The 25899-nt window shown below is 45.6% G+C and overlaps 1 protein-coding gene across 1 annotated transcript in view; it reads left to right on the top strand.

The window, feature by feature from the left end:
- LOC140063922 (trans-1,2-dihydrobenzene-1,2-diol dehydrogenase-like) overlaps window positions 1–25899 on the top strand; it is a 45806-nt gene that overhangs the window by 8932 nt on the left and 10975 nt on the right. Inside the window, exons 2-4 of the mRNA XM_072110205.1 lie at window positions 461–572; window positions 25161–25305; window positions 25720–25738. Of these exons, the coding sequence (XP_071966306.1) occupies window positions 461–572; window positions 25161–25305; window positions 25720–25738 (276 nt within the window). The remainder of the gene's footprint in view (window positions 1–460; window positions 573–25160; window positions 25306–25719; window positions 25739–25899) is intronic.

The following is a 25899-nucleotide window of genomic DNA, read 5'->3' as shown; positions in this document are numbered from 1 at the left end:
CTTTTGTTTCTTGTATGTTGTTATCAATAAAGTACCATTTTACCATATTAGAATTATGTGTTTGATGTCCTGGGCTCGTCCTCTCTTCTGGGTGGACAAAATAGGTTTATAAATATTTATCCTACGCTGGCGCTCGTGCGCCTGCGTAGGATAGCCCCGCCGCTGCATGTTCGCAGCCAGAGGCTTCCGCGACCTTTCACATATGAAAAGTTGCCGGCAGCAGCGAGTACGCAGGCGCAGGGACAGTAACGCCCCGCGCTGGCCCACTCCCTGCCGGCCGCGCCCCCCCAATAAGCTAGCATTTGTGATTATTTAAGGCGTGGCGCAGAGGTCCTGATAAATGTACCCCAATAAGTTTATCGCTGGCCAAATTGAATAAACTAATTGAATCACATAAAATTAATAATGCAATTTTTTTATTGATTTGTCTAAATAGTTCATTTGGCTTTAAACTTTTTAGGCAACTGCGGTCGCTGCCAGAGATCTGAAGCGTGCTACAGAATTTGCCCAAAGCCTTAACATTCCTAAAGCTTTCGGTACATATGAGGAACTTGCCAAAGATCCAGACATTGGTAAGTAATAAAACAGTGAGTGGTAAGTTGTAAAATAAGAGATTTTAGTATTTCTTTTGTATTGGCTGTAGATGTGAGTGTAGATGCAAGTACGCGCCCAATTCTATGAGGGACAAGTGTTACCAGATACACAATAATTACTCAATGAAGTAAACTCTGGGTCTAAAACTGTTAACAGTATAACTTGTGAATACTTGCTATCTGCAGAGGAACCCAGTAGTAAGTATACAATGTTGACTACATAGAGCTGCAAATAGTGTTTGGTATCAGCCCTAGAGATCTGTGTAGCCCCACCTTTGTGTATTTTGTTAATAACAGCAGGATTGTAGCTAAACTTGTAGCAATGTGGTGCACTGGTGTATGACATCTCTTCACTGCACACAGCACAGCCATTACCCCTTTGCACAATTGTGTATGAATATTTCAACAATAACTCAGGGGTAGCTGTGCTGTGCTCATTGAAGAGATCTCAATGTACCAGACTACAAACAGAAGTTTCACGGTCCTGCTGCTATTTAAGGAAATCTACCATCAAAATCAAGCATGATTAACTAGGAATACTTACTGATAGAGCTAGGCACAGTAACCGTGGTAATCTTCTTATATTTGTTATCCATGGCCTCCTTCCTTCTTAAATCAATTTTTAAAATTATGCCAATGAGCTAGGAGGGCCCTGGGGGCATTACCAGAGCCCCTCCATGCTCTGGTTTCACAGGCTGATACACTCTCCCTCCCCCTGTTCCCTCAACACTTCCTCCTCCTGTAATCTCATGGCAGCAGAGGACGTTTCAGCACACAGTAGGAGAGGAGTGTAGCCTGTAAAGCTACAGCATGGAGGGGCTCTGGTTATGCCCCCAAAGCCCTTCTGGCTCATTAGCATTATTTTAAAAGTTTCCTTTTTTAAGATTTTGTTTAGCAACACACACAGAGGTATGATTACACAGCTCTCTGTATGGTCAAACATACTGTATAACAGAATCCACACAGTGCAGAATATAATATAATTTTTAAGTTCCTTGCAAAAGTATTCGCTTCCCCTTTGAAGTTTTCTACCTTTTACAACATTTCAGGCTTCAAACATGAAAACTGAAAAGAGGGACATGCAATATTATTTGGCCCCCTTACGTTAATACTTTGTAGCGTCACCTTTTGCTGTGATTACAGCTGCAAGTTGCTCGGGGTATGTTTCTATTAGTTTTGTACATCGAAAAAACTGAAATTCTTGCCCATACTTCCTTGGAAAACGGCACAGGCTCAGTGAGGTTAAACGGAGAGAGTTTGTGAACAGCAGTTTTCAGTTCTTTCCACAGATTCTCAATTGGTTTCAGATCTGGACTGTGACTTCTAACACCTGGACACGTTTATTTGTGAACCTTCCCTTGAAGATTTTGCTTTATGTTTGGGATCATTGGGGGACATTTACTATGGTGTTTCCGCCAGTTTTGTGGCGCTCTCACCACATGTTCTGCTCTCAGACCTATTTATTAGCTGTCGGGGACAGAAAAAATGACTTTTTCCGTCTGCTCCGACTCTTCTCCGAAAAGGGGCGTGGCTTTGGCGGAGCAGAAACTCAGACACAATTAATATGTGTCACAGCCATTTTTGGGCGCTGTAAACTGGCGGAAAGTAGACCAAAAGAAAACTGGTCTAGCAGGGACTGTTGGACATATTTCTGGTGCTCGGGACAGATTTTGGTCCCAGGGACAGAAAATGGTCTCAGGGACAGAAAATGGTCTCGGCGCCAGAAACGTCTCTGCACAGCTCTACAATATTAAATGTGTGTCTTCTTTCTGAGAGCAGGTCGGTAACACAGCCAATGCAGACACCGACACTTTAAGTAAATGTCCCCCATTGTCTTGTTGGAAGATACATCTCCGTCAGGTCTTTTGCAGACTCCAACAGGTTAAGAGAGATTTGCCTAATTAAACAGCTGTTAACTAGAGATGAGCGAACATACTCGTCCGAGCTTGATGCTCGATCGAGCATTAGCGTACTCGTAACTGCTCGTTGCTCGGACGAGTATTTCGCCCGCTCGAGAAAATGGCAGCTCCCGCCGTTTTGCTTTTTGGCGGCCAGAAACAGAGCCAATCACAAGCCAGGAGACTCTGCACTCCACCCAGCATGACGTGGTACCCTTACACGTAGATAGCAGTGGTTGGCTGGCCAGATCAGGTGACCCTGGGATAGACTAGCCGCTGCCCGCGCTGCTCGGATCATTCTGTGTCTGGATGCCGCTAGGGAGAGAGCTGCTGCTGGTCAGGGAAAGCGTTAGGGTGTTCTATTAGCTTACTGTTAGGCAGGAGTGATTCTAAAAGAACCCAACAGCCCTTCTTAGGGCTACAATAACGTTATAATTTTTTTTTTTTTTTATTTGCAGCTAGTACCATATTGTGAGGAATTAGCAGGGGGACTTGCTACCGTTGTGTTTAGCTCTTAGTGACACACATATCCACCTCAAACACCAAAGTGGGAAAATTTATTAGGGGTTTGAGTAGAATTAGGCACAGTCTGCCAGTTTCTTTTTATTTTACGTTTATTTTTTGCATAACTCAGCGTCATCTCATCTGGCATAGTAGTGTGCTGTAATACTTGGCTAGAAAATAGCCATAGGAGAATACAAACGTCTTAATTACGCCTACAGTAGCGTTATATATATTTGATTTCTGGTTGATCTGCTGGTGGCTGTACTTGCTGCAGTGCATCTACTATCAAATTGGGAGCAATTTGGAGTCAGACTTGCGACCACTGTGTTTTAGTGACGCACATATCCATCGCAAAGACCGAAGTGGGAAAATTTATTAGGGCCCGGGGTTGTATTTCAATTAGGCACAGTCTGCCAGTTTCTTTTTATTTTACGTTTATTTTTTTCATAACTCAGCGTCATCTCATCTGGCATAGTAGTGTGCTGTAATACTTGGCTAGAAAATAGCCATAGGAGAATACAAACGTCTTAATTACGCCTACAGTAGCGTTATATATATTTGATTTCTGGTTGATCTGCTGGTGGCTGTACTTGCTGCAGTGCATCTACTATCAAATTGGGAGCAATTTGGAGTCAGACTTGCGACCACTGTGTTTTAGTGACGCACATATCCATCGCAAAGACCGAAGTGGGAAAATTTATTAGGGCCCGGGGTTGTATTTCAATTAGGCACAGTCTGCCAGTTTCTTTTTATTTTACGTTTATTTTTTTCATAACTCAGCGTCATCTCATCTGGCATAGTAGTGTGCTGTAATACTTGGCTAGAAAATAGCCATAGGAGAATACAAACGTCTTAATTACGCCTACAGTAGCGTTATATATATTTGATTTCTGGTTGATCTGCTGGTGGCTGTACTTGCTGCAGTGCATCTACTATCAAATTGGGAGCAATTTGGAGTCAGACTTGCGACCACTGTGTTTTAGTGACGCACATATCCATCGCAAAGACCGAAGTGGGAAAATTTATTAGGGCCCGGGGTTGTATTTCAATTAGGCACAGTCTGCCAGTTTCTTTTTATTTTACGTTTATTTTTTTCATAACTCAGCGTCATCTCATCTGGCATAGTAGTGTGCTGTAATACTTGGCTAGAAAATAGCCATAGGAGAATACAAACGTCTTAATTACGCCTACAGTAGCGTTATATATATTTGATTTCTGGTTGATCTGCTGGTGGCTGTACTTGCTGCAGTGCATCTACTATCAAATTGGGAGCAATTTGGAGTCAGACTTGCGACCACTGTGTTTTAGTGACGCACATATCCATCGCAAAGACCGAAGTGGGAAAATTTATTAGGGCCCGGGGTTGTATTTCAATTAGGCACAGTCTGCCAGTTTCTTTTTATTTTACGTTTATTTTTTTCATAACTCAGCGTCATCTCATCTGGCATAGTAGTGTGCTGTAATACTTGGCTAGAAAATAGCCATAGGAGAATACAAACGTCTTAATTACGCCTACAGTAGCGTTATATATATTTGATTTCTGGTTGATCTGCTGGTGGCTGTACTTGCTGCAGTGCATCTACTATCAAATTGGGAGCAATTTGGAGTCAGACTTGCGACCACTGTGTTTTAGTGACGCACATATCCATCGCAAAGACCGAAGTGGGAAAATTTATTAGGGCCCGGGGTTGTATTTCAACTAGGCACAGTCTGCCATTTCCTTTTTTATTTTACGTTTATTTTTTTCATAACTCAGCGTCATCTCATCTGGCATAGTAGTGTGCTGTAATACTTGGCTAGAAAATAGCCATAGGAGAATACAAACGTCTTAATTACGCCTACAGTAGCGTTATATATATTTGATTTCTGGTTGATCTGCTGGTGGCTGTACTTGCTGCAGTGCATCTACTATCAAATTGGGAGCAATTTGGAGTCAGACTTGCGACCACTGTGTTTTAGTGACGCACATATCCATCGCAAAGACCGAAGTGGGAAAATTTATTAGGGCCCGGGGTTGTATTTCAACTAGGCACAGTCTGCCATTTCCTTTTTTATTTTACGTTTATTTTTTTCATAACTCAGCGTCATCTCATCTGGCATAGTAGTGTGCTGTAATACTTGGCTAGAAAATAGCCATAGCAATAGGATAGCATCGTTTGGTTTTAAAAACTAAAAAACACAAAAAAAAAAAAAAAAAAAAAAAAAAGTTAAAAAAAAAATACAAGTTATAACTCTCATTTTCAAAATGTTTAACCCGAGGGCTAGGGGTAGAGGACGAGGGCGGGGACGTGGGCGTCCAACTACTGCAGGGGTCAGAGGCCGTGGTCCTGGGCGGGGTGAGACACCACCTGCTTATGAGGGAGCAGGGGAACGCCGCAGAGCTACACTCCCTAGGTTCATGTCTGAAGTTACTGGGAATCGTGGTAGAGCACTGTTGAGGCCAGAACAGTGCGAACAGGTGATGTCGTGGATTGCCGACAATGCTTCGAGCAATTTGTCCACCAGTCAGTCTTCCACGCAGTCCACCCATGTCACCGAAATCGGCACTCCTCCAGCTCCTGCACCTCAGCCTCCTCCCCCCCAGTCTGCCCCCTCCCAGCAAAATTTGCCATTTGAACCGGCATACTCTGAGGAACTGTTTTCTGGACCCTTCCCACAGTCACAAACCACTTGTCCGGTTGCTGATGAGCAATTTTCCGATGCCCAGGTTTTCCACCAGTCGCAGTCTGTGGGTGATGATGACCTTGTTGACGTAGTGGAAGAAGTGTGTAAAGAGGTGTCCGACGATGAGGAGACACGGTTGTCAGACAGTGGGGAAGTTGTTGTCAGGGCTGGAAGTCCGAGGGGGGAGCAGACTGAGGGATCGGAGGATGATGAGGTGACAGACCCAAGCTGGGTTGAGAGGCCGGGTGAACACAGTGCTTCTGAGACGGAGGAGAGTCCTCGACCAGAACAGGTTGGAAGAGGCAGTGGTGGGGCCAGACGGAGAGGCAGGGCCAGAGCTGGTGCATCAGCGCCAAATGTGTCAACTAGTGAAGCTCCCGTGGCGAGGGCTCCTGCGGCGAGGGCTAGATTTTCAGAAGTCTGGAGGTTCTTTAAGGAAACACCGGATGACCGACGGACTGTGGTGTGCCACATTTGCCAAACCAGGATCAGCAGGGGTTCCACCACTACTAGCTTAACTACCACCAGTATGCGCAGGCATATGAATGCTAAACACCCCACTCAGTGGCAACAAGCGCGTTCACCTCCGGCCGTGCACACCACTGCTCCTTCCCCTGTGTCAGCTGATAGTCAGCCCCCTGCCCAGGACCCTGCCACAAAAACCCCATCGTCACCTCCACGATCCTCCACAGCATCCACCAGCGTTCAGCTCTCCATACCCCAGACGCTGGAGCGGAAACGCAAATATAGTGCAACCCACCCGCACGCCCAAGCCCTTAATGTGCACATCTCCAGATTGCTAAGCCTGGAGATGCTGCCCTATAGGCTAGTAGAGACCGAGGCCTTTCGCAGCCTCATGGCGGCGGCCGCCCCTCGGTATTCGGTCCCCAGCCGCCACTACTTTTCCCGATGTGCCGTCCCAGCCCTGCACCAGCACGTGTCAGACAACATAATCCGTGCCCTGACCAACGCCGTTTCTGACAAGGTCCACCTGACCACGGACACGTGGACGAGTGCTGCCGGGCAGGGCCACTATATATCTCTGACGGCACATTGGGTTAACTTGGTGGAGGCTGGGACCTAGTGTGACCCTGCGGCTGGTCATATACTGCCGACGCCGAGGATTGCGGGGCCTACCTCGGTCCAGGTGTTTGAGGCCTACTATGCCTCCTCCTCCTCCCACCCCTCCTCCACCTCCTCCTCCGAACGACCATCCGTGGGCATGGCGCCATCAGTCGGTAGCTCTAGGCACAGCAGCAGTGCCGTCGCTAAGCGACAGCAGGCGGTGCTCAAACTGCTGAGCCTAGGCGATAAAAGGCACACCGCCCAAGAACTATTACAGGGCATCACGGCGCAGACTGATCTGTGGCTGGCACCGCTGAACCTGAAGCCAGGCATGGTTGTGTGTGACAACGGCCGTAACCTGGTGGCGGCTCTGCAACTCGGCAGACTGACACATGTGCCATGCCTGGCCCATGTGTTAAATCTGATAGTTCAGCGTTTCCTCAAGACATACCCCAATCTGTCTGATTTGCTCACGAAGGTGCGCCGCATCTGTGCGCATTTCAGGAAGTCCAGCACAGATGCTGCCACTCTCAGGGCAGCGCAGCGCCGCCTCCAACTGCCCGCTCACCGACTGTTGTGCGACGTGCCCACGAGGTGGAATTCAGCACTGACCATGTTATCCAGAGTTTACCAGCAGCGCCGAGCGATTGTAGACTGCCAGATGTCAACTTCCACCAGAACTGGTAGTCAGGTCAGTCAGCTTCCTCAAGTCTACAATGAGGAGTGGACGTGGATGTCTGATATCTGTCAGGTGCTGAGTAACTTTGAGGAGTCAACACAGATGGTCAGTGGCGATGCCGCCATCATCAGCCTCACCATCCCGCTGCTTGGCCTGTTGAAAAACTCTCTGGTCAGCATGAAGTCGGAAGCTTTGCGCTCCTCACAAGAGACAGGGGAAGAAGATTCCCTTGTTGATAGCCAAAGCACCCTTAGGTCTGTTTCTCAGCGCATATCGGAGGAGGTGGAGGTGGAGGAGGATGAGGAGGAAGAGGAGGAGAATGTTGGCGAGACACAAGAGGGGACCATTGTTGAGTCCTACACTGTTGAGCGTGTATGGGCAGAAGAAGAGGAGTTGGAGGAGTTGGAGGAGGAGGAAATGGACAGTCAGGCCAGTGAGGGGAGTGAATTCTTACGCGTTGGTACTCTGGCGCATATGGCAGATTTCATGCTAGGCTGCCTATCCCGTGACCCTCGCGTTCAAAGAATTTATTCCAGCACCGATTACTGGGTGTTCACTCTCCTGGACCCACGGTACAAGCAAAATCTTTCCACTCTCATCCCTGGAGAGGAAAGGAGTGTGAGAATGCATGAATACCAGCAGGCCCTGGTGCACAAGCTGAAACAGTATTTCCCTTCTGACAGCGCTAGCGGCAGAGTGCGTAGTTCTGCGGGACAAGTAGCGAGGGAGAGTAGGCGAGCAGGCAGCTTGTCCAGCACTGGCAAGGGTACGCTTTACAAGGCTTTTGCCAGCTTTATGTCACCCCAGCAAGACACTGTCACCTGTCCCCAGTCTCGGCAGAGTAGGGCTGATCTTTACAGAAAGATGGTGAGGGAGTACGTAGCTGACCATACCATCGTCCTAAATGATCACACAGCTCCCTACAACTACTGGGTTTCAAAGCTGGACATGTGGCACGAACTGGCGCTCTACGCCTTGGAGGTTCTTGCCTGCCCTGCCGCTAGCGTCTTGTCAGAGCGGGTTTTCAGTGCAGCTGGTGGCATCATCACCGATAAGCGTACACGCCTGTCGACTGACAGCGCTGACAGGCTGACGCTTATCAAGATGAATAAAGCATGGATTTCTCCTAATTTCAAATCTCCAGCAGGTGAAGGAAGCTCAACCTGAATAATTTATCCACTCCTCCTCCTCCTCATTTTGCTCCTTCTCCTCCTCTTTCTACAGTAAAGCAGAGGAAACTGGCTGTTTTTTGACAGGGCCCACTGGCTCTAGGTATAGTACTTTATGCATTTAATTTTTCTGGAGGGCCACCGACACGGTCCTCTGTTTTAAACAATTTTTGGGAGTGCCACATACAGGCACTCAATCTATTCAATTTTTCTGGAGGGCCACCTTTCCGGTCCTCTGTTTTAAACAATTTTTTGGGACTGCCACATACAGGCACTCAATCTATTCCATTTTTCTGGAGGGCCACCTACCTGCTCCTCTGGTTTAAAAACTTTTTTGGACTGCCACATACAGGCACTCAATCTATTCCATTTTTCTGGAGGGCCACCTACCTGCTCCTCTGGTTTGAAAAATTTTTTGGACTGCCACATACAGGCACTATCCAAATTGAATTGTCTCCATAGCAGCCTCCACACGTTGTCTCCATTGCTACCTCCAAAAGTCGTCCATATAGCTGCCTCCATACATCGTCCCTTTATCAAACGAGGTTTGTCAGGCCGAAATTTGGGTTGTTTTCATGGATTCCACATCAAAGTTGTTAACTTTGTCGCCACCCTGCTGTGTTATCCACAAAATACACTGGCAAACTTTTACCATTTACGGATATTATTTCAGCGCTTCTTGCGCATCTGTTTACATTCCCCTCACCCGCCATATCCTAAACTTATAAGAACGCTACTACACTTGATCTTATACAAAAGGTTCTTAGAAGTGCTGTTTGGGGAGTAGCCTAGAGACAGGGGCTTGGATTGGCGAAAGCTCGCCTAGCAGCGGAGCGCCAGCTCCATGCGCATCATGCGCTTCTTGCGCATCTGTTTACATTCCCCTCACCCGCCATATCCCAAACTTATAAGAACGCTACTACACTTAACTTGGTGCAGGCTGGGACCGAGTCTGACCCTGGGGCTGGTCATATACTGCCGACGCAGAGGATTGCGGGGCCTACCTCGGTCCAGGTCTCAAAGGCCTACTATACCTCCAAATCCTCCCACCCCTCCTCCACCTCCTCCTCCTCCGAATTACCATCCGTGGGCATGGCGCCATCAGTCGGTAGCTCTAGGCACAGCAGCAGTGCCGTTGCTAAGCGACAGCAGGCGGTGCTCAAACTGCTGAGCCTAGGTGATAAAAGGCACACCGCCCAAGAGCTATTGCAGGGCATTCCACATCAAACTTGTTAACTTTGTCGCCACCCTGCTGTGTAAGCCACAAAATATACTGGAAAACTTTTTTCATTTACGGATATTATTTCAGCGCTTCTTGCGCAGATGTTTACATTCCCCTCACCCGCCATATCCCAAACTTATAAGAACGCTACTACACTTGATCTTATCCGAAAGGTTCTTAGAAGTGCTGTTTGGGGAGTAGCCTAGAGACAGGGGCTTGGATTGGCGAAAGCTCGCCTGGCAGCGGAGCGCCAGCTCCATGCCAAGAACCAACTAACATAGTTTTAACTGCAGCACCTTTAATCTACTACTAGTTCACTGCCTCCATACATCGTCCCCTTATCAAACGAGCTGTGTAAGGCAGAATTTTCAGGTGTTTCACCAGATACATAGTGTCAGGCAGAATTTTGGATTGTTTTCATGGCTTCCATGTTAACTTTGTCGCCACCCTGCTGTGTAATCCACAAAATATACTGGCAAACTTTTATCATGTACCAATATTATTTGAGCGCTTCTTGCTCACCTCCTTTGGTTCCTCTCTGCTACCCATTGGTTTGAAGCCTGAGTCCATTTAGGGTATGTCGCCATGCCACTCTCTAGCCTTCCGCTGCTGCCGCTGCCTCTGCATGCCGTCCCCTATAGTGTCAGGGTCAATTATTGGATGTTTTAGATGCTATCTAGCTTCATTCTGTCACTCTGTCATGGCCATGCTGTTGCCCATAATTTTGGCATAATGGTGCATTTAAGCAGCCTCAGAGGCATCCATGCATGCTGCCCCTGCTGTTTCCTGTCCATTTCCGTGGTGTTTCCATCCTTTTCTGAGGTTCCCAGGTGTTTGGCCAAGCTTCCCTGTGCAGAGCCTTGGTCCCCTTGAAAAATGCTCGAGTCTCCCATTGACTTCAATGGGGCTCGTTACTCGAAACGAGCACTCGAGCATCGGGAAAAGTTCGTCTCGAATAACGAGTACCCGAGCATTTTAGTGCTCGCTCATCTCTACTGTTAACCCTTCCTTTAACATGAGCATTAACATTGTGTTAAAAAACACATGCATTGTTTACACATGTGTTAACAATGCATTAATTGTTGCGTTTTGTAAACACAAGTGTTAATAGCTGTTTAATTAGGCAAATCTCTCTTCAGCTGTTGCAATGCGTTTTTAAACGCATACCTTAAACGCAGCATGTGGCCGCACTATCACTGAACTTCTGGAGTCAGTTTGTTGCTCTGAAAGTAAAGGGTCCAATAATATTGCACGCCCCATTTTTCAGTTTATTATTTTTTTTACAAAACTTTAAAATATTCAATACATTTTGTTCCACTTCACAATTGTGTCCGACTTGTTGTTGATTCTTTACTAAAAAATTAAAATTTTATATCTTTATGTTTGAAGCCTGAAATGTGACAAAAAGTAGAAAAGTTCAAGGGGGCCGAATACTTTCGCAAGGCACTCTGCATGTCTCCTATGATTTGTAAAGTGCTGCGGAATTTGATGGCGGTTTATAAATAAAGATTATTATTATTGGGGAGATTCCCAGCTGGCTGACTTGTCTGGGGCTGATCCAGGCAGGTCTCCCCTCTTCTGGCAGCTGCTCCTGCAATTTTATTGCAATAAAACACATGTGCATTGTGCACACACTAGTTATGCGGGACTTTGAATGACATCATTCAAGGGCGCGTTCACACGTTGCGTTTTGGTTGCATTTTCATTGCGTTTGAAACGCATATACAACAGCTGATGTGAGGTATGCGTTAACATCGCGTTTACGATGCGTTTTGTAAACGGAAACATTAACAGTGATGTAACTAGGCAAATCACCCCTCCTCAGCTGTTGTATATGCGTTTCAAACGCAATGAAAACACAGGTGAAAACACAACGTATGAACGCGCCCTCAAGGTCTCGCTGCAGTTGTCGCTTTAGCAGCTGTATTTCTATGTAGAAATACGGCTCCTACAGCTTGCCGGCTAAAGGACCTATGATGATGTAATCATCATATGACCCTCCGCCTTCTCAATTATTCAGCAGCCAAGTAACTGCTGACAGTGAGGAGGGGGTCAAGGATAGAGGACTAGAGCTGTGGGGATCCTGGGTAAGTCCTGCCGGGGGGACTCTGTGTTATACAGAGGGGTGGGACAGATCTTGAAGGGGGGGGATTCTTTGTTGTGTATGGGGGCAGATTTGGAGAGGGGGGGGGAGTGTTCTGTATTGTGGAGGTGGGCTTCAAGACCTGGGGGGAGGAAATTCTGTTTGAGGAGGGTAGGGGAAAGACCTGGGGGGGGGGACGCAGCCTATGTGAGGAGAAAGAAAAGACGGGGGAGACTAGTTGTCTTGGGGGCTGCGGTGTTATTGTTTTATCTTTCTTTACACTGTATATGTTAATTAAGACCATCTATGAACAGTATGTGTAGAGTTTAACCCATTCACAACCCGTGACGTAATAGCACGTCACGGGTCGGCCGCGGGTGCAAGGAGAGGACTCACGCGCTGAGCCCTCTCCATAGCTGGTAAGTCTTTGCTGCATATTTTAAGGAGAGATTCCAGAATGTGTCTTTCTATACTGATCTCTCTTGCAAGGTGGTTAGACTTTCAGGAGGTTGCGAAAATTCTACGCGAGCATGGAATACCTTATAGATGGGGCTTCTCAGTTTAATTTATAATTTCTAAAGATGCCAGAACCAGCTTTTACAAGAATGACATCTAGCAATGAAAGGTGAGTCGTCCAAGTCATCACGTAAAAAAGAAATCAGTAGCTTGCTTGAATCCAGAATGGGAAGAAGTGTTGAAGTAGCAGGTCTCTCTCTCACAAAGGTGGCACAATTTATTAGTATATGGGTTTTTCTTTTTGAGGTGTGGACCCATGCTGAGTACAAATGTGGCTAGCATGTAAGATTCTATCTCCCCAAGTTCCCGTTATCGAGATACCAAAAGGTTGGTGACATACAATCTCACGCTTGTTTATCAGTTTTTAGTTCATGTTTTTGGAACAACAGAGATGAGGATTAATATACTGTGGTATGCTCTATATATTGCGCCACTTACTGTCTTCCCGGGCTATGGCCTCTGCTTTGCTTGATCAGTTTTGGTAATTAAAATCTGTAAACGCTAAAGATCTCGATAGCCCATACAAGAGTTTTCGTCTTTGAAAAGAAGTACGGTTAACATCCACCTTCAGAAGTCTGCCTCATCCGGCTTCTGAAGCAGCAGAACTAACCTTGTCCAGCCTGAAGCTACATTTATCAGGCTGTGAACATCTTCTGTGTAAATATATACAACCAGTCCACTTGACTCAATTGAAGCTACTGCTGTTTTGGCTGTTGCCGAGTTCCGAATAAAAGAACTGTAAGTTGATTGCTTTACATTCTCTGACTCGGAGTGATCCCTGTGTAAGGTTGTTACCACCAAGGGGACCCCACCAGGGATCACTACATCTACATTGTGGTTGCACCAGGGAGAAAACGTCTACATCTTCAGCCTCTCCCTCCTTTAACCCCTAAATGATGTAGCCATTATATAGCTCAAGGCTCTGCCCCACTTTTTGTATTCTGGCTTGCATCGCTTTATATGGTTATAACTTTTTAACACTGTTCCTTATCAAAGCGATTCTGTGATTGTTTTTTCATCACATGTTGTACTTCATTTTAGTGGTAAATTTTTGCTGATAAGTTTTGTGTTTATTTACAAAAAAAAGAAAACATTATGAATTTTTTGAAAAATTTGACTCTTTCGAAATTATCACCCAAATAAGTTGCTGAATAACATTTCCCATATGTCTACTTTACATTTTCATAATTTTTGCAATGTCTGTATAATTTATTTTGATGTCACGCCAAGCCAAAAGTTTGATACATGTATCCCAATATGTAGATTTTAGTACACACAAGCATTAGATACAAATGGAAAACGAGGTTGCAATGGTTGCAAGAACATTTATTACAAAAACAAACACCAAACCACAGGAAAATAGAGCAAAAGCATCAAAAACAGAATACTGCATACAAAAACCTGAAAAGCGAAGTTTAAAGGCGGGCCGGAAGGGAAGCTTGTACACATGCTTGCTGCCAGAGAGTCATGACAGAGGTCTTTGCTAAAAATCCCTTGTGTGTGCGGATTCTTTACTTAAAACTATGGCCGCTAGCATTCTAGTCTGCGATTCATTAGCTATAGCTTTAAAGGGGTTTTCCCATGAACAAAAGTTAGGCCCTATCCACGGGATAGACCTAACTTGCTGATGAGTGGGGGGTCTCAGTACTGAGACCCCCACAGATCACGAAAACAAGGGGTCCGATGGGGTCCGAAGTACCTCCATCGGATCCCTCGTCGCTCCGTCAGACAGATTGCCGAGCGCAGTGCTCCCCAGATCTCCGTCAGCTCCATAGAGATTAATGGAGCAGAACGGTCAGTCCGCTTCATTAGTCTGACAGAGTGACGAGGGATCCGACGGAGGTACGTGAGACCCCAACGGATTCCTCGTTTTGGTGATCTGTTGAGGTCCCAGCACTGAGACTTGCACTGATCAGCAGGTTATGCCCTATCCCGTGGATAGGGCCTAACTGTTGTTCATGGGTAAACCCCTTTAAGTAGGTTTTTTCATTTCTTTTTAATTCTTTTCCCGATCTCGAGGTTAAAAGTTGGATACAACAAAGTGTTACCAGCATATCAGTGATATGGAACAAAAACATCTCATTTCATCTGAAGAAATTAGTAAAAAGTTTAATACTCCTCATTGTGATATCTCAGAATTAGACATTTTATAACTACCATACATACTCGTGTATAAGCCGAGTTTTTCAGCACAATAAATGTGCTGAAAAACGTCCCCTCGGCTTATACACGAGTCAATACTTGTAAAAAATAATTAAAGATGGACTAAAAAAAAAAAAAACTTATTTACTCACCCTCCGGTGGCCCCGATGCGCAGCACTGCTCCCCCGATGTCATCGCGGCTCCTCTTCTTGCTTCCGCGCCGTCTTCTGTCTTCTTTAACATCGTGCTGGGCGCCGCCATTGTTCTTCTCCCGTGCGGCGCCTAGTATGACGTCAGCAGCGGCGTGTCATACTAGGCGCCGCACGGGAGAGAACAGTGGCGGCGCCCAACACGATGTTAGAGAAGACAGAAGACGGCGCGGAAGCAAGAAGAGGAGCCGGGAAGCCAGAAGAAGAGCCGCAATGACATCGGGGGAGCAGCGCTGCGCATCGGGGCCACCGGGGGTGATTAAAGTTTTTTTTTTTTATTCTGGGCTGACTGTATACTACTGGGGGCACGCTGTATACTACTGGGGGGGCAGGCTGGGGTGGCTGTATTCTATTGGGAGCAGGCAGGGCTGGCTGTATACTACTGGGGGCAGGCTGGGCTGGCAGTATAGGGATGGTATCCTACCCTCTTTTGATCAAAACATTTTTATTAAAGTTTTTGTTTTTTGTTTTCAACAACACATTACAGACATACTGTTGCACAAAAGACCAAAACAATAAGAACATCCCTCTTCCCCCTCCCCCCACCCAACATTCCCCACAGCAGACAGATAAAGACCATCCTTGCTAATTATTCCCATGGACCAGTTGATCACCCTTCACATATCATACCTGAAAAGTCATAGGGTCTTCTATCCCATAGGCAGGTATTTGCAGCAATCAATTTCCCTTTAAGACATAAATATCTCATCCAGTCACCGTCATCAACTGGTAGTGAGAGCTATTACGTATATCAATCAGGGCCCTATTTGGAAGTCCAGTCGTGTCCAACCATCTTCTCCATAGTTTATCAAATTTTTTGGGGCATTTTCTTTTTAGATATACTCCCCACTCCATCCTAATTACACTATTGACCTTATTTATGAATTCCTGTATTGTAGGTGCCGATGTTTGAATCCAGCGTGCCGCTACTGACTTGCGTGCCATATACAGTAATTTTTGTATACATAGCATAGTGGTCCCATTCATACTCTCATTTTCTATCAATCCTAGCAAGCAGATCCTAGGATCCGGCTCTAGGTCCACTGATAGCACCTTCCGAATAATATGCAAAACTTGTTTCCAGAATTCCTCCAACTCCATGCATTCCCATAGCATATGCATCAGTTTGGCATCTGAGGACGAGCACCTAGGACAGCAAGAGTTAGGTCGCACCCCTATCCTATGAAGTAGGCTTGGTGTCTTATACACCCTATGCAGAAGATAAATTTGGGACAATCTTTGGGCCTCTGATGGAGACAATAAGGGTGTCCTTTCTAAGATTTCTTCCCATTGGGAATCTGGGATTTCCCCTACCTCTGCTTCCCATTTCTCTTTGATCGTGAGGGGATGACCTTTCAGGTATTCTCCCAGGAGGCTAGAGTAAATATTAGATATCATTCCCCTATTCGGGCCCTTTCCCGCTATCAGTTTCAATATGCTATGGCTCGATAATTGAAGCCTACCTTCTTTGACCGTTTTCTCATAAGCATGCCTTAATTGCAGAAATTTATAAAATTGTGTATTAGGCAGATTGAAGGTTTCCCTTAGTTGATCAAAGGATTTAAAATTATCTCCATCTAGTAGTTGCCGTACGGACCATATTCCTTTACCCTCCCACGGCGAGAAACCCTCTAATTTAAACATTTCCGGGAGCCGGGGATTATGCCATATAGGAAGGTACTCACTATGACCCTGAATCCCCACCATATCCTTGATCTTGGCCCATGTCTTGGACATTAGAGCCAGAGTCGGGCATCTCAATCCTCCATTTGTTCCTGTGCTTCCCACTTCTATTGCCGCTATTGGCGGTGTCATGCCCGTTATAGATGCCACTAGCCTCCCGCTGGGTCCTGAGCTATCCCCATCTTGTTCCCATCCTCTTAAATGTTGTGCCTGTGCTGCTAAGAAATAAACCCAGGGGTTTGGAATAGCCAGCCCTCCCCTATCCTTGGCTCTCTGCAGGGTTTCGATTTTAATCCTAGGATGCCCCTTTTTCCAAAGCAATTCACGGAACATACTCTGTATATTATAAAATACCCTGAATGGTATCCATATAGGCGTGTTATGAAGGATATAACGCAGTTGGGGCATAAGTACCATTTTTATTAAGTTGCCCCTACCTATCACAGATAAGGGGAGTTTGCACCATGTGTTGACTTTATTCCTACACCTATTCATTAGGGGCGTTAGATTATCCTCAATATAATCCCTGAGGTTTGGGGATACCATAACCCCAAGGTATTTGAATTTTTGGACTACCCGAAGAGGTAGTGCATGAACCGGGGAGTCCGGCGAGAGTGCCGCTAATGGGAGGATGGAAGACTTATCCCAATTAATTCTCAAGCCTGATCTATCCCCAAACTGTTTGATCACCTCCATAGCTGGGCTGATAGAGTTGTCTACATCCCCTAAATATAGCAGGGCATCATCGGCATATAGTGAGATGCGCTCCTCTCTAGAGCCTATAGGGAAACCCTGTATATTCGGCGAGTTTCTTATCAAACTAGCCAAAGGCTCTATAGCTATCGCAAAAAGGAGGGGGGAAAGCGGGCAGCCCTGTCTCGTGCCCCTTCCTAACTGGAATGCATCTGAAAGACATCCATTCGCCCTAACTCTTGCACTTGGCCGCGAGTATAAGAGACGCACCCATGTCATGAATTGTGAACCAAAGCCCATTTTCTTCATCACCACCCATAAATATTCCCACTCGACGCTGTCAAAAGCCTTGGCAGCGTCGAGTGAGACCACCGCAGGAATACCCTGACACTCCACCCCCCTCTGAATATTTAGATATAGGCGTCTAAGATTAACAGCTGTAGACCTCTCCGGCATGAAGCCTGACTGGTCCTCATGGATCAGAGCCGAAATCACCGGCAACAGGCGCCTAGCTAACACCTTCGCCAATAGTTTAACATCGACTGTCAATAAGGATATGGGTCTATATGAGTCAGGGTCTGTACTTTCCTTCCCTGGCTTCAATATCAGTACAATCATGGCCTCTCTCATTGATCTTGGTAAGCATCCCGTGTTAAACGCCTCCCTAAAGACCTCAACTAATGGCGGCAGCAAAAGGTCCTTATGCAGCTTGTACAATGCTACCGGCAGTCCATCACACCCTGGTGCCTTATCATTAGCTAAGTCTGCCAAAGCCTCCTCCAACTCCTCTAGCGTAACCTGACCCTCCAATTGATTCCTGATCTCTGGAGTGAGCCTTGGTAATGATACACCCGATACATATGCCTCCAACTCCTCTCTGGATGCTGTCAACTGGGATTGGTAAATTCCTTTATAATACTCATAAAATCTATTAGCTATGTCAACGTCTGAAGTCAGCGCAGTACCATCTCCACCTTTCAGTGCCGCTATATGAGATGTACCCTGTTGGGATCGTATAATCGTTGCCAGTAAATGGCCTGCACTCTCCCCTTCCACAAAATATTTTTGTTTGGAAAAAAACCGTTTGTTTTCTGCCATTAGCCGGATATGCTCTGTATAATGCTCTTGAGCATCAATCCACCTTTTTTCATTATCTGTAGTCGGATCTGTTACATATATTGACTCTGCTAAAACTACTGCTTGAGATAGGGATTTAGTGAGAGCGGCACTAGCCGCCTTATGTGCGCATACCTTATGGAAGTAGTGGTCTCGCAACATCCCTTTTAGACATTCCCACACCGCTTCTTGCGATGCCGAGGTATTGTTAAGACTTATAAATTCTTCTATAATTTTTGCCGTGCCCGCAGTTCCCTCCACTAGTTGTAACCAAAAGGGATTCAACCGCCATAGTAGATTGTGCCTTGTCTCCCTCTCTCCCATTCTTAGGCTCACCTTTAATGGACTATGGTCAGATACACTACGTGGGAGGTACTCCACCGTTCCCTGAGCATTAAACAGATGATCAGACCCAACTGCCAAATCTATTCTTGACAACGATCTATAGGATCTCGAATAACACGAGTATTGCTTTGTTGAGGGATTGCGCATCCTCCAAATATCACTGAGACCACATTCTTGTAACAATCTCGCTAACATTGTGGGAGGAGCATCTGACGGTATTGACCCTGTATGATGTTTATCCAAATAAGGATTTAAGTAATTATTAAAATCCCCCACTATTAGAACCGGAAGATCAGGAGACGCTGCCATAAAAGATAGTACCCTTTTCAAGATAACACTAGAGAAAGGGGGAGGGATGTATATTGCAGTAAGGAACATTAGTGTCCCATATAACTTACACTTAAGACACACGAAGCGTCCTTCCGAGTCAATCAATTTATCCAAGCAAGTAAATGGAATGGAGCGATGTATCAATATACTGACCCCTCGAGAGTGCGTGGTATATGTAGAATGAAATTCGTGAGACATCCATGCTTTATGAACAGTGGACACATTGTCCTTAACTAAATGGGTTTCTGCTAAGCACCAGACTGCAGGTTGGTATCGTTGCAGTGTGGAAAATACCGAGCATCTCTTAGCAGCGTCTCCTAGTCCTCGTACATTCCAAAATAACACATTAAGTACGTTCGTCATTTTCCCACATGTATAGATAACATTGAAGCATCCCACTTTTTCCCCCACAGGTAGACAACCGATCCATAGGCATAGAAATCTTGTACATACTTCTAGTCCCTCTGTCTGCTTTAAACTTTGCCCCCCCCGCTAACTAAACTTGTACTAACAAACATAGAAACATAGATACACATACACATTCTAGACATTTCCCCCCGTAAGAGGGAATGGGGTATTGATTGTGCCTAGAAACCTGAAGCCGAATTTCAGTTCCGCAACCAAAGTCTCGGGGTCTCCAAGTAACGTATCCACAAGTAATTTCTTCTCCCGAACATATCGTAGTCCCTGGGTATTCAACAGCAGATCCCGTATTGAACAAAGAACTGTAAGTCAACTTGTTCCAACATCCTCATGCTCCTTTCCTTTATTTTGTTTAAAAAGCAACAAGATAGAAGGAGTGTTATATCCGTATTGTCCAGCAGGGGTCACCAAAGTCCTTACTCAGGATCTCTATGTCTCAATCTGTTCTCATTATTATCCAGCCAATTCAGCGCATCCTCTGGTGTATTAAACATATGCGTTTCTCCCAAAGCTACAACTCTCAGACGTGCCGGATACAACATAGCATAGGGTAGTTGTAGCCCTCTCATCCGCTTCTTGATATCCAAATACTGTGCCCTCTTCTTCTGGACCTCCGCTGAGAAATCCGGAAATATTGACACACGATGCCCATCAATTTTTAGATCAGGATTATCTCTAGCTGCCCGCAAAATTATATCTCTATCTCGATAATGGAGGAGCCGTAGAATAAGTGGCCGTGGGGGGGCACCAGCAGGAGGTGCACGGGCCGGAACCCTATGAGCTCTTTCAATGGCGAATAGAGGGGTCAAGGTATCTTTGCCAAACTGGGTAACAAACCACTTCTCTAAGAACTCAGCAGGTCGCTGCCCCTCTGCTTTTTCAGGTATTCCAATCAGACGCAAATTATTCCTCCGTAAACGATTTTCCAAATCATCTGTTTTGGACTGTAAATTAGCAAGCTTATTCACCACTCTGCTCATATCACGATGCATTGGCGGTATCTTATTCTCCAGGACTCCCACACGGTCCTCCACCTCACGCACTCTTTCATTAACTTTCCGTAAATCATGCCTAATATGGCCCACATCTTCAGATAATCCACCAATCTGGGTGACCAAGGCACTTATAGCAGCCCCACTCTGTGTGACTACCTCAAATATGTCCTGCAATGAGGGACCCTCAGGCAAGATGGCGGCTGCTGCAGCTTCTCTCCCCTTCATACCTGCTCCTGCAGTGCTGGTTGTGGAGGATGATCCTGCTCCTGCCGCTCTGGTGGACATCTGCGGCGGAGCTCCAGCTGGGGGGTCCGAGGACGTGCCAGGTGCATTATGCACCGTCCTGGCATATTTCTCAAGGCGCGCTGCCACCGCTTGTAACTGACCCGCGGCAGCGGCGCCATGTTTTTTAGCTGGTGCGGCCGGCGCGCTCTCCTGCTCCTCACCACCCCTACTCTTCTGCCGGCTCGGCATGATGATGTACGCCCGCCTGCCGGTCCTAGGATGTTCCTCCGACTCTCCGTTGCTTTCAGGGCTGCAGTAGATCACCCGGGCAGGATAACGTCAGGATGGTGAGTCGGGAGCTCACTCACATGCGGCCGCTCACATCGCGCGTCAGGCCACGCCCCCCGGTATCCTACCGTCTTAGTGATAGATTTCATACTACAACATCAGTAATTACACTTATAGTTGTGACGATCTACTTTGGTACCCTCATTTGCAGAACTCTATCAGAATAAACAAAAATTGTGTATTGTAGAGATCTACGGCGTTTAATGAAGGGAAAAAGTTTATACGTGTTGGGATGAAAGGATATCCTCATGCTATTACCGAGGATCTTTGAGTCATCCTCAAGAGTTATCAGCTACATAGACCGCAATAGGACATCTACCACCAGGATGAAGGATTGTAAACCAAGCACACTTACATAATGGTGTGTGCCCCTTCTGGCAGGATATGCTCTCCTTTTAGCTTCTTATGCCCTATTTTTTACAGGTCCATTATTGCAGCAGGTAAAGTTGTGAATAAACTTTTTACCTTGTGGAACAACCTTGTACGTTAAAGGGGTTTGCCCATGAATGAAAATTCTCAAATTTCAATCCACTAGTGATGTTTACACAATAAAGATCATTTTAACCCCTTACTTTACAATTTTACTCAGTTGTATTGCTATTTTAGCTCCTATCACTCCCTAGGCTGGGCAGTGTAAAATTCCAGGGTGTTGGAAGCACTATGATCCTTCTAGCACTATGAGATGCTGTGTGCTGACAATGTGGTTAGATTATCAGGTTACAAGGTTTATATACACTTTTATTTACCTTCTGAACTTTGTACTAGTATCTGACACATAGAAAGAGAGATGAGACAGATCAGAGATGAGATCCATGAAATGCATATAACATTCTCAACTCTTCTACATCTCAACCACAGCATACTGTCAGATCTGATGTGCCTCCCCCCTTCCTTGGATAAAGACATTATCTGTCTTTAATGTCAAGGGTGGGGGTTAGAGGCAGAGAGAAGCTCAGTGCAGCATCAGACAGGAGAAAAATATGTCTTCCCAACCCTAAAGTCAGAAGATTAACGATCAGATCCAGGGGCAGCTGAAATTGTGTATTTTTGCTAATAACAGTGAATCAAAGAACGTGTTATTTTGTTATCCTTAGTATATTTAAGAATCTTGAAAGGTTGGATTTTCATTGAATGAAGTCATTACTGATAAGCTTATTCCAAATGGGCTAAAGTCTGATCAACTGTATTGTAATATATTGTAGATATACTGCTTCTATACTACAGTCTGTCTCAGACAAACTGTAATATACATATGAAAGTTGTATAGCAGTAGTGGTTAAAGATGCTCTGTGAAGCCAATCTCTGCTGTAATTCCTGGTAAAAACAATATGGAAGTGGCAGCATAAGACAACATTTTCTGGATTTTAGACAATCTTAATTAGGGGTGGGCATTTAATTTTCCCATGGGGCAATATTAGAAATTACAATAGTTTTAAAGTGGTTGTACGAGTTTTGATTAAAAAATATATGTGGCCGGGAGCGGGCTGACTAAAACAATAAAGCTGTACTTACCTCCCGGTGCCCTCCCGTATCCAGCGCTGCTGTCGCTCCGGTCCGGGCGCCATGCAAACAAACATGGCCGCCGGAGCAGCGCTGCATTCAGCTTCCGGCCGGACACGACAACCTTCCGGCCCCCATACACAATGCTGTGTATAGGGACGGATAGGCGTACCCGGCCACGGCCGGCCGGAAGCTGAACGCAGCACTGCTCCGGCGGCCATGTTTGTTTACATGGCGCCCGGACCGGAGCGACAGCAGCGCTGGATACGGGAGGGCACCGGAAGGTAAGTACAGCTTTATTATTTTAGTCAGCCTGCTCCCGGCCACATATATATATGTATTTTTTTTAACTCGGACAACCCCTTTAAGGGCCAGACTAATATTTCTAAAATAATTCTACCTAATACCTATATACTGTATTCACATTTATCCCTACATAAAAACTGTAAATAAAACATTAAAAAGATTCAATGAAAATATGGAGGACCTAATTGCATAATTAATAACCCCTTAAGGATGTTTTTGCTCATTCTTTGCTCTCCACCTTCAAAAATCTATAACTTTTTTTCCGTATACAGAGCAATTTGAGGACTTATTTTCTGCATAACAAATTTTACTTCTTAGTGATATTACTTATTATTCCATGCCATGTACTGGGAAGCTGGAAAAAATTCCAAATTTGCAGTTACCGTATATACTCGAGTATAAGCCGACCCGAGTATAAGCCGAGACCCCTAATTTTACCACCAAAAACTGGGAAAACATAGTAGTATACAGCACGGCCCCCAGTAGTATACAGCACTGCCCCCAGTAGTATACAGCACTGCCCCCAGTAGTATACAGCACTGCCCTCAGTAGAGTACAGCACTGCCCCCAGTAGTGTACAGCACTGCCCCCAGTAGTGTACAGCACTGCCCCCAGTAGTGTACAGCACTGCCCCCAGTAGTATACAGCACCTTAGCCTGCCCCGTGTGGTATACAGCCTGTCCCAATTAGTATACAGCCCTGCCCAGCCTTCCCCCGGTAGTATACACCTGCCCCCGGCAGTATACAGCTTGCCCCAGCATTAAAAAAAATAATAAACGTATATACTCACCTTCCGGTGGCCCCGATGTGCAGCGCTGCTCCCCCGATGTCCGCGCGGCTCGTCTTCAGGCTTCCGCGCCCGTCTTCTTTCTTCTGCCGGGCGCCGCCATTGCTCTCTCTCTCGGCTTCCGCCTAGTATGACGCGCCGCTGCTGACGTCATACTAGGCGCCGCCCAGGAGAAGAACAATGGCGGTGCCCTGCAGAAGAAAGAAGACGGGCGCGGAAGCCTGAAGACGAGCCGCGCGGACATCGGGGAGCAGCGCTGCACATCGGGGCCACCGGAGGGTGAGTATATACGTTTATTATTTTTTAAGTATTTTTAACTTCCTATATGACTCGTGTATAAGCCGAGGAGACGTTTTTCAGCACATTTTTTGTGCTGAAAAACTCGGCTTATACACGAATATATACGGTACTTCACTTTCTTGTGGGCTCAGTTTTTAGGACTTTCACTGTGCGCTCCAAATAACACCTCTGCTTTATTCCTTGATGCCAAATTTATATAAGTTTAAATGTGTTTCAATACATTTTAAAACAGTAAATGTGTAACAACTTTTTCATACTAGGGTGTACAGAGCTGTGTGAGGTGTAATTTTTTGCAGATGAGCTGACGTTTTCAATGCTATCATTTTGAGGATTATGCAACCTTTTGATCACATTTTACTACATTTTTATGTGATGTAAAATGGTAAATGGTGTTTTGGACTTTTGGCCACTTATGGGGTTCACCAACCGCAATAACTGTTATTATATTTTGATAGATCTTACATTTGAAGATACCTAACGTGTTTGTGATTTTTACTGTTTATTACGTTTTATATCAGTTATATGAAAGGGGGGTAATTTGAATTTTTAAACTTTTTTTTTTACTATTTTTTAGACCCTTTAAGGTACTTTAACCCTAGATGGTATGATTGTTCCTACCATATACTGCAATAGTACTGTGGTGTAGTATGTTGCATTATTAGACAGTATTCATTACAATGAGCCACTGGCTCATTGAAACAAAACTGCAGAAAACAGACAGCCTTGGGTCTGACGGAGACGCGCGCCATTGCAGCTGTTTGTCGCTCCCCGAAACGTCAGGTAGTTGCAATGATAGGCGTGACAACAAAGATGCCGGCACATAGAGGCCATCTTTTAAATGCTGCCAAGGGCTTAGGCAAGGCAACAATAGTGGGTATTAGCTGTGTGTGTTTGCAGCAATATACAGTAAACCAAATCTCTGTATAAAGAGCGCTCATCCCGTGAGCCCTGTTCATATAGTCTCCTCACCAATGTGAAGGGGTTAATGATGAGGAGCTCACAGTTTTCAATGATATCAGGTGGTCAGCAGACCAAACCAAGGTGCCTAGGTCTCATCTTAATGATACCAATCATTTATTTGAAGCATATTCAGGTAGCAACCAATACAGTACCAGCTCCAGTGTCTAGAAAAACATTGGCACTATTTTCCATGACCACTGCTGCACCTGTCCATAGGTTATGTCTAGAATACCAATAATATGCAAGTTGCTGAACTGTAATATTACACAAAACCTGTTAACAAGTTAAGCATTGGTTTTGAAAGAAAACATTTTCACTAATACTTCATGATTATTACATACATTAAAATAATCACCATTAAACAAATGCTCTGTCACTTTTATTTTGCATATAACAATTTTCTAGATATTATTTATGTTGGGGCCATCCACCCTGTCCACAGGGATTTGGTTCTTATGTTCATTAAGCATGGAAAAAATGTCCTTTGTGAAAAACCTATGGCCATGAACCTAGCAGAAGTTAAGGAGCTTATCTCAGCTGCAAAGGAACACAATGGGGCACATTTACTTACCCGGCCCATTCGCGATCCAGCGGCGCGTTCTCTGCACAGGATTCGGGTCCGGCTGGGATTTAAGATGGTAGTTCCTCCGCCGTCCACCAGGTGGCGCTGCAGCGCCGAAAATAATCTTAACGCCCCGGAATGCACCATCCCATAGAAGGTGAAGGTGAGCGCTCCCCAAGCGACACAGTTTCGGTTTTTAAATGCGGCGGTTTTTCCGAATACGTCGGGTTTTCGTTCGGCCACGCCCCCCCGATTTCTGTCGCGCGCATGCCGGCCCCGATGCGCCACAATCCGATCGCGTGCGCCAAAAACCCGGGGCAATTCATGTACAAGCGGCGCAAATCGGAAATATTCGGGTAACACGTCGGGAAAACGCGAATCGGGCCCTTAGTAAATGACCCCCAATGTGTTCTTAATGGAGGTAAGTTTTTTGATTTACTTAGCTTCACTATGACCATGGCAAACTTCTTGCATTGACAAATTGTTGAGCTTCACCATTTAAAATATACCATCATCCCAGTCATAGAAAAACCAAACATATGGCCTTGTCCTGGTGAGAATATGTCCAGAGTATATTTGACC

The sequence above is a fragment of the Engystomops pustulosus genome, chromosome 6 (assembly GCF_040894005.1).
Source record: "Engystomops pustulosus chromosome 6, aEngPut4.maternal, whole genome shotgun sequence".
NCBI classification, from domain to species: Eukaryota; Metazoa; Chordata; class Amphibia; order Anura; family Leptodactylidae; genus Engystomops; species Engystomops pustulosus.
This window is presented reverse-complemented; position numbering and strand designations above follow the sequence as displayed.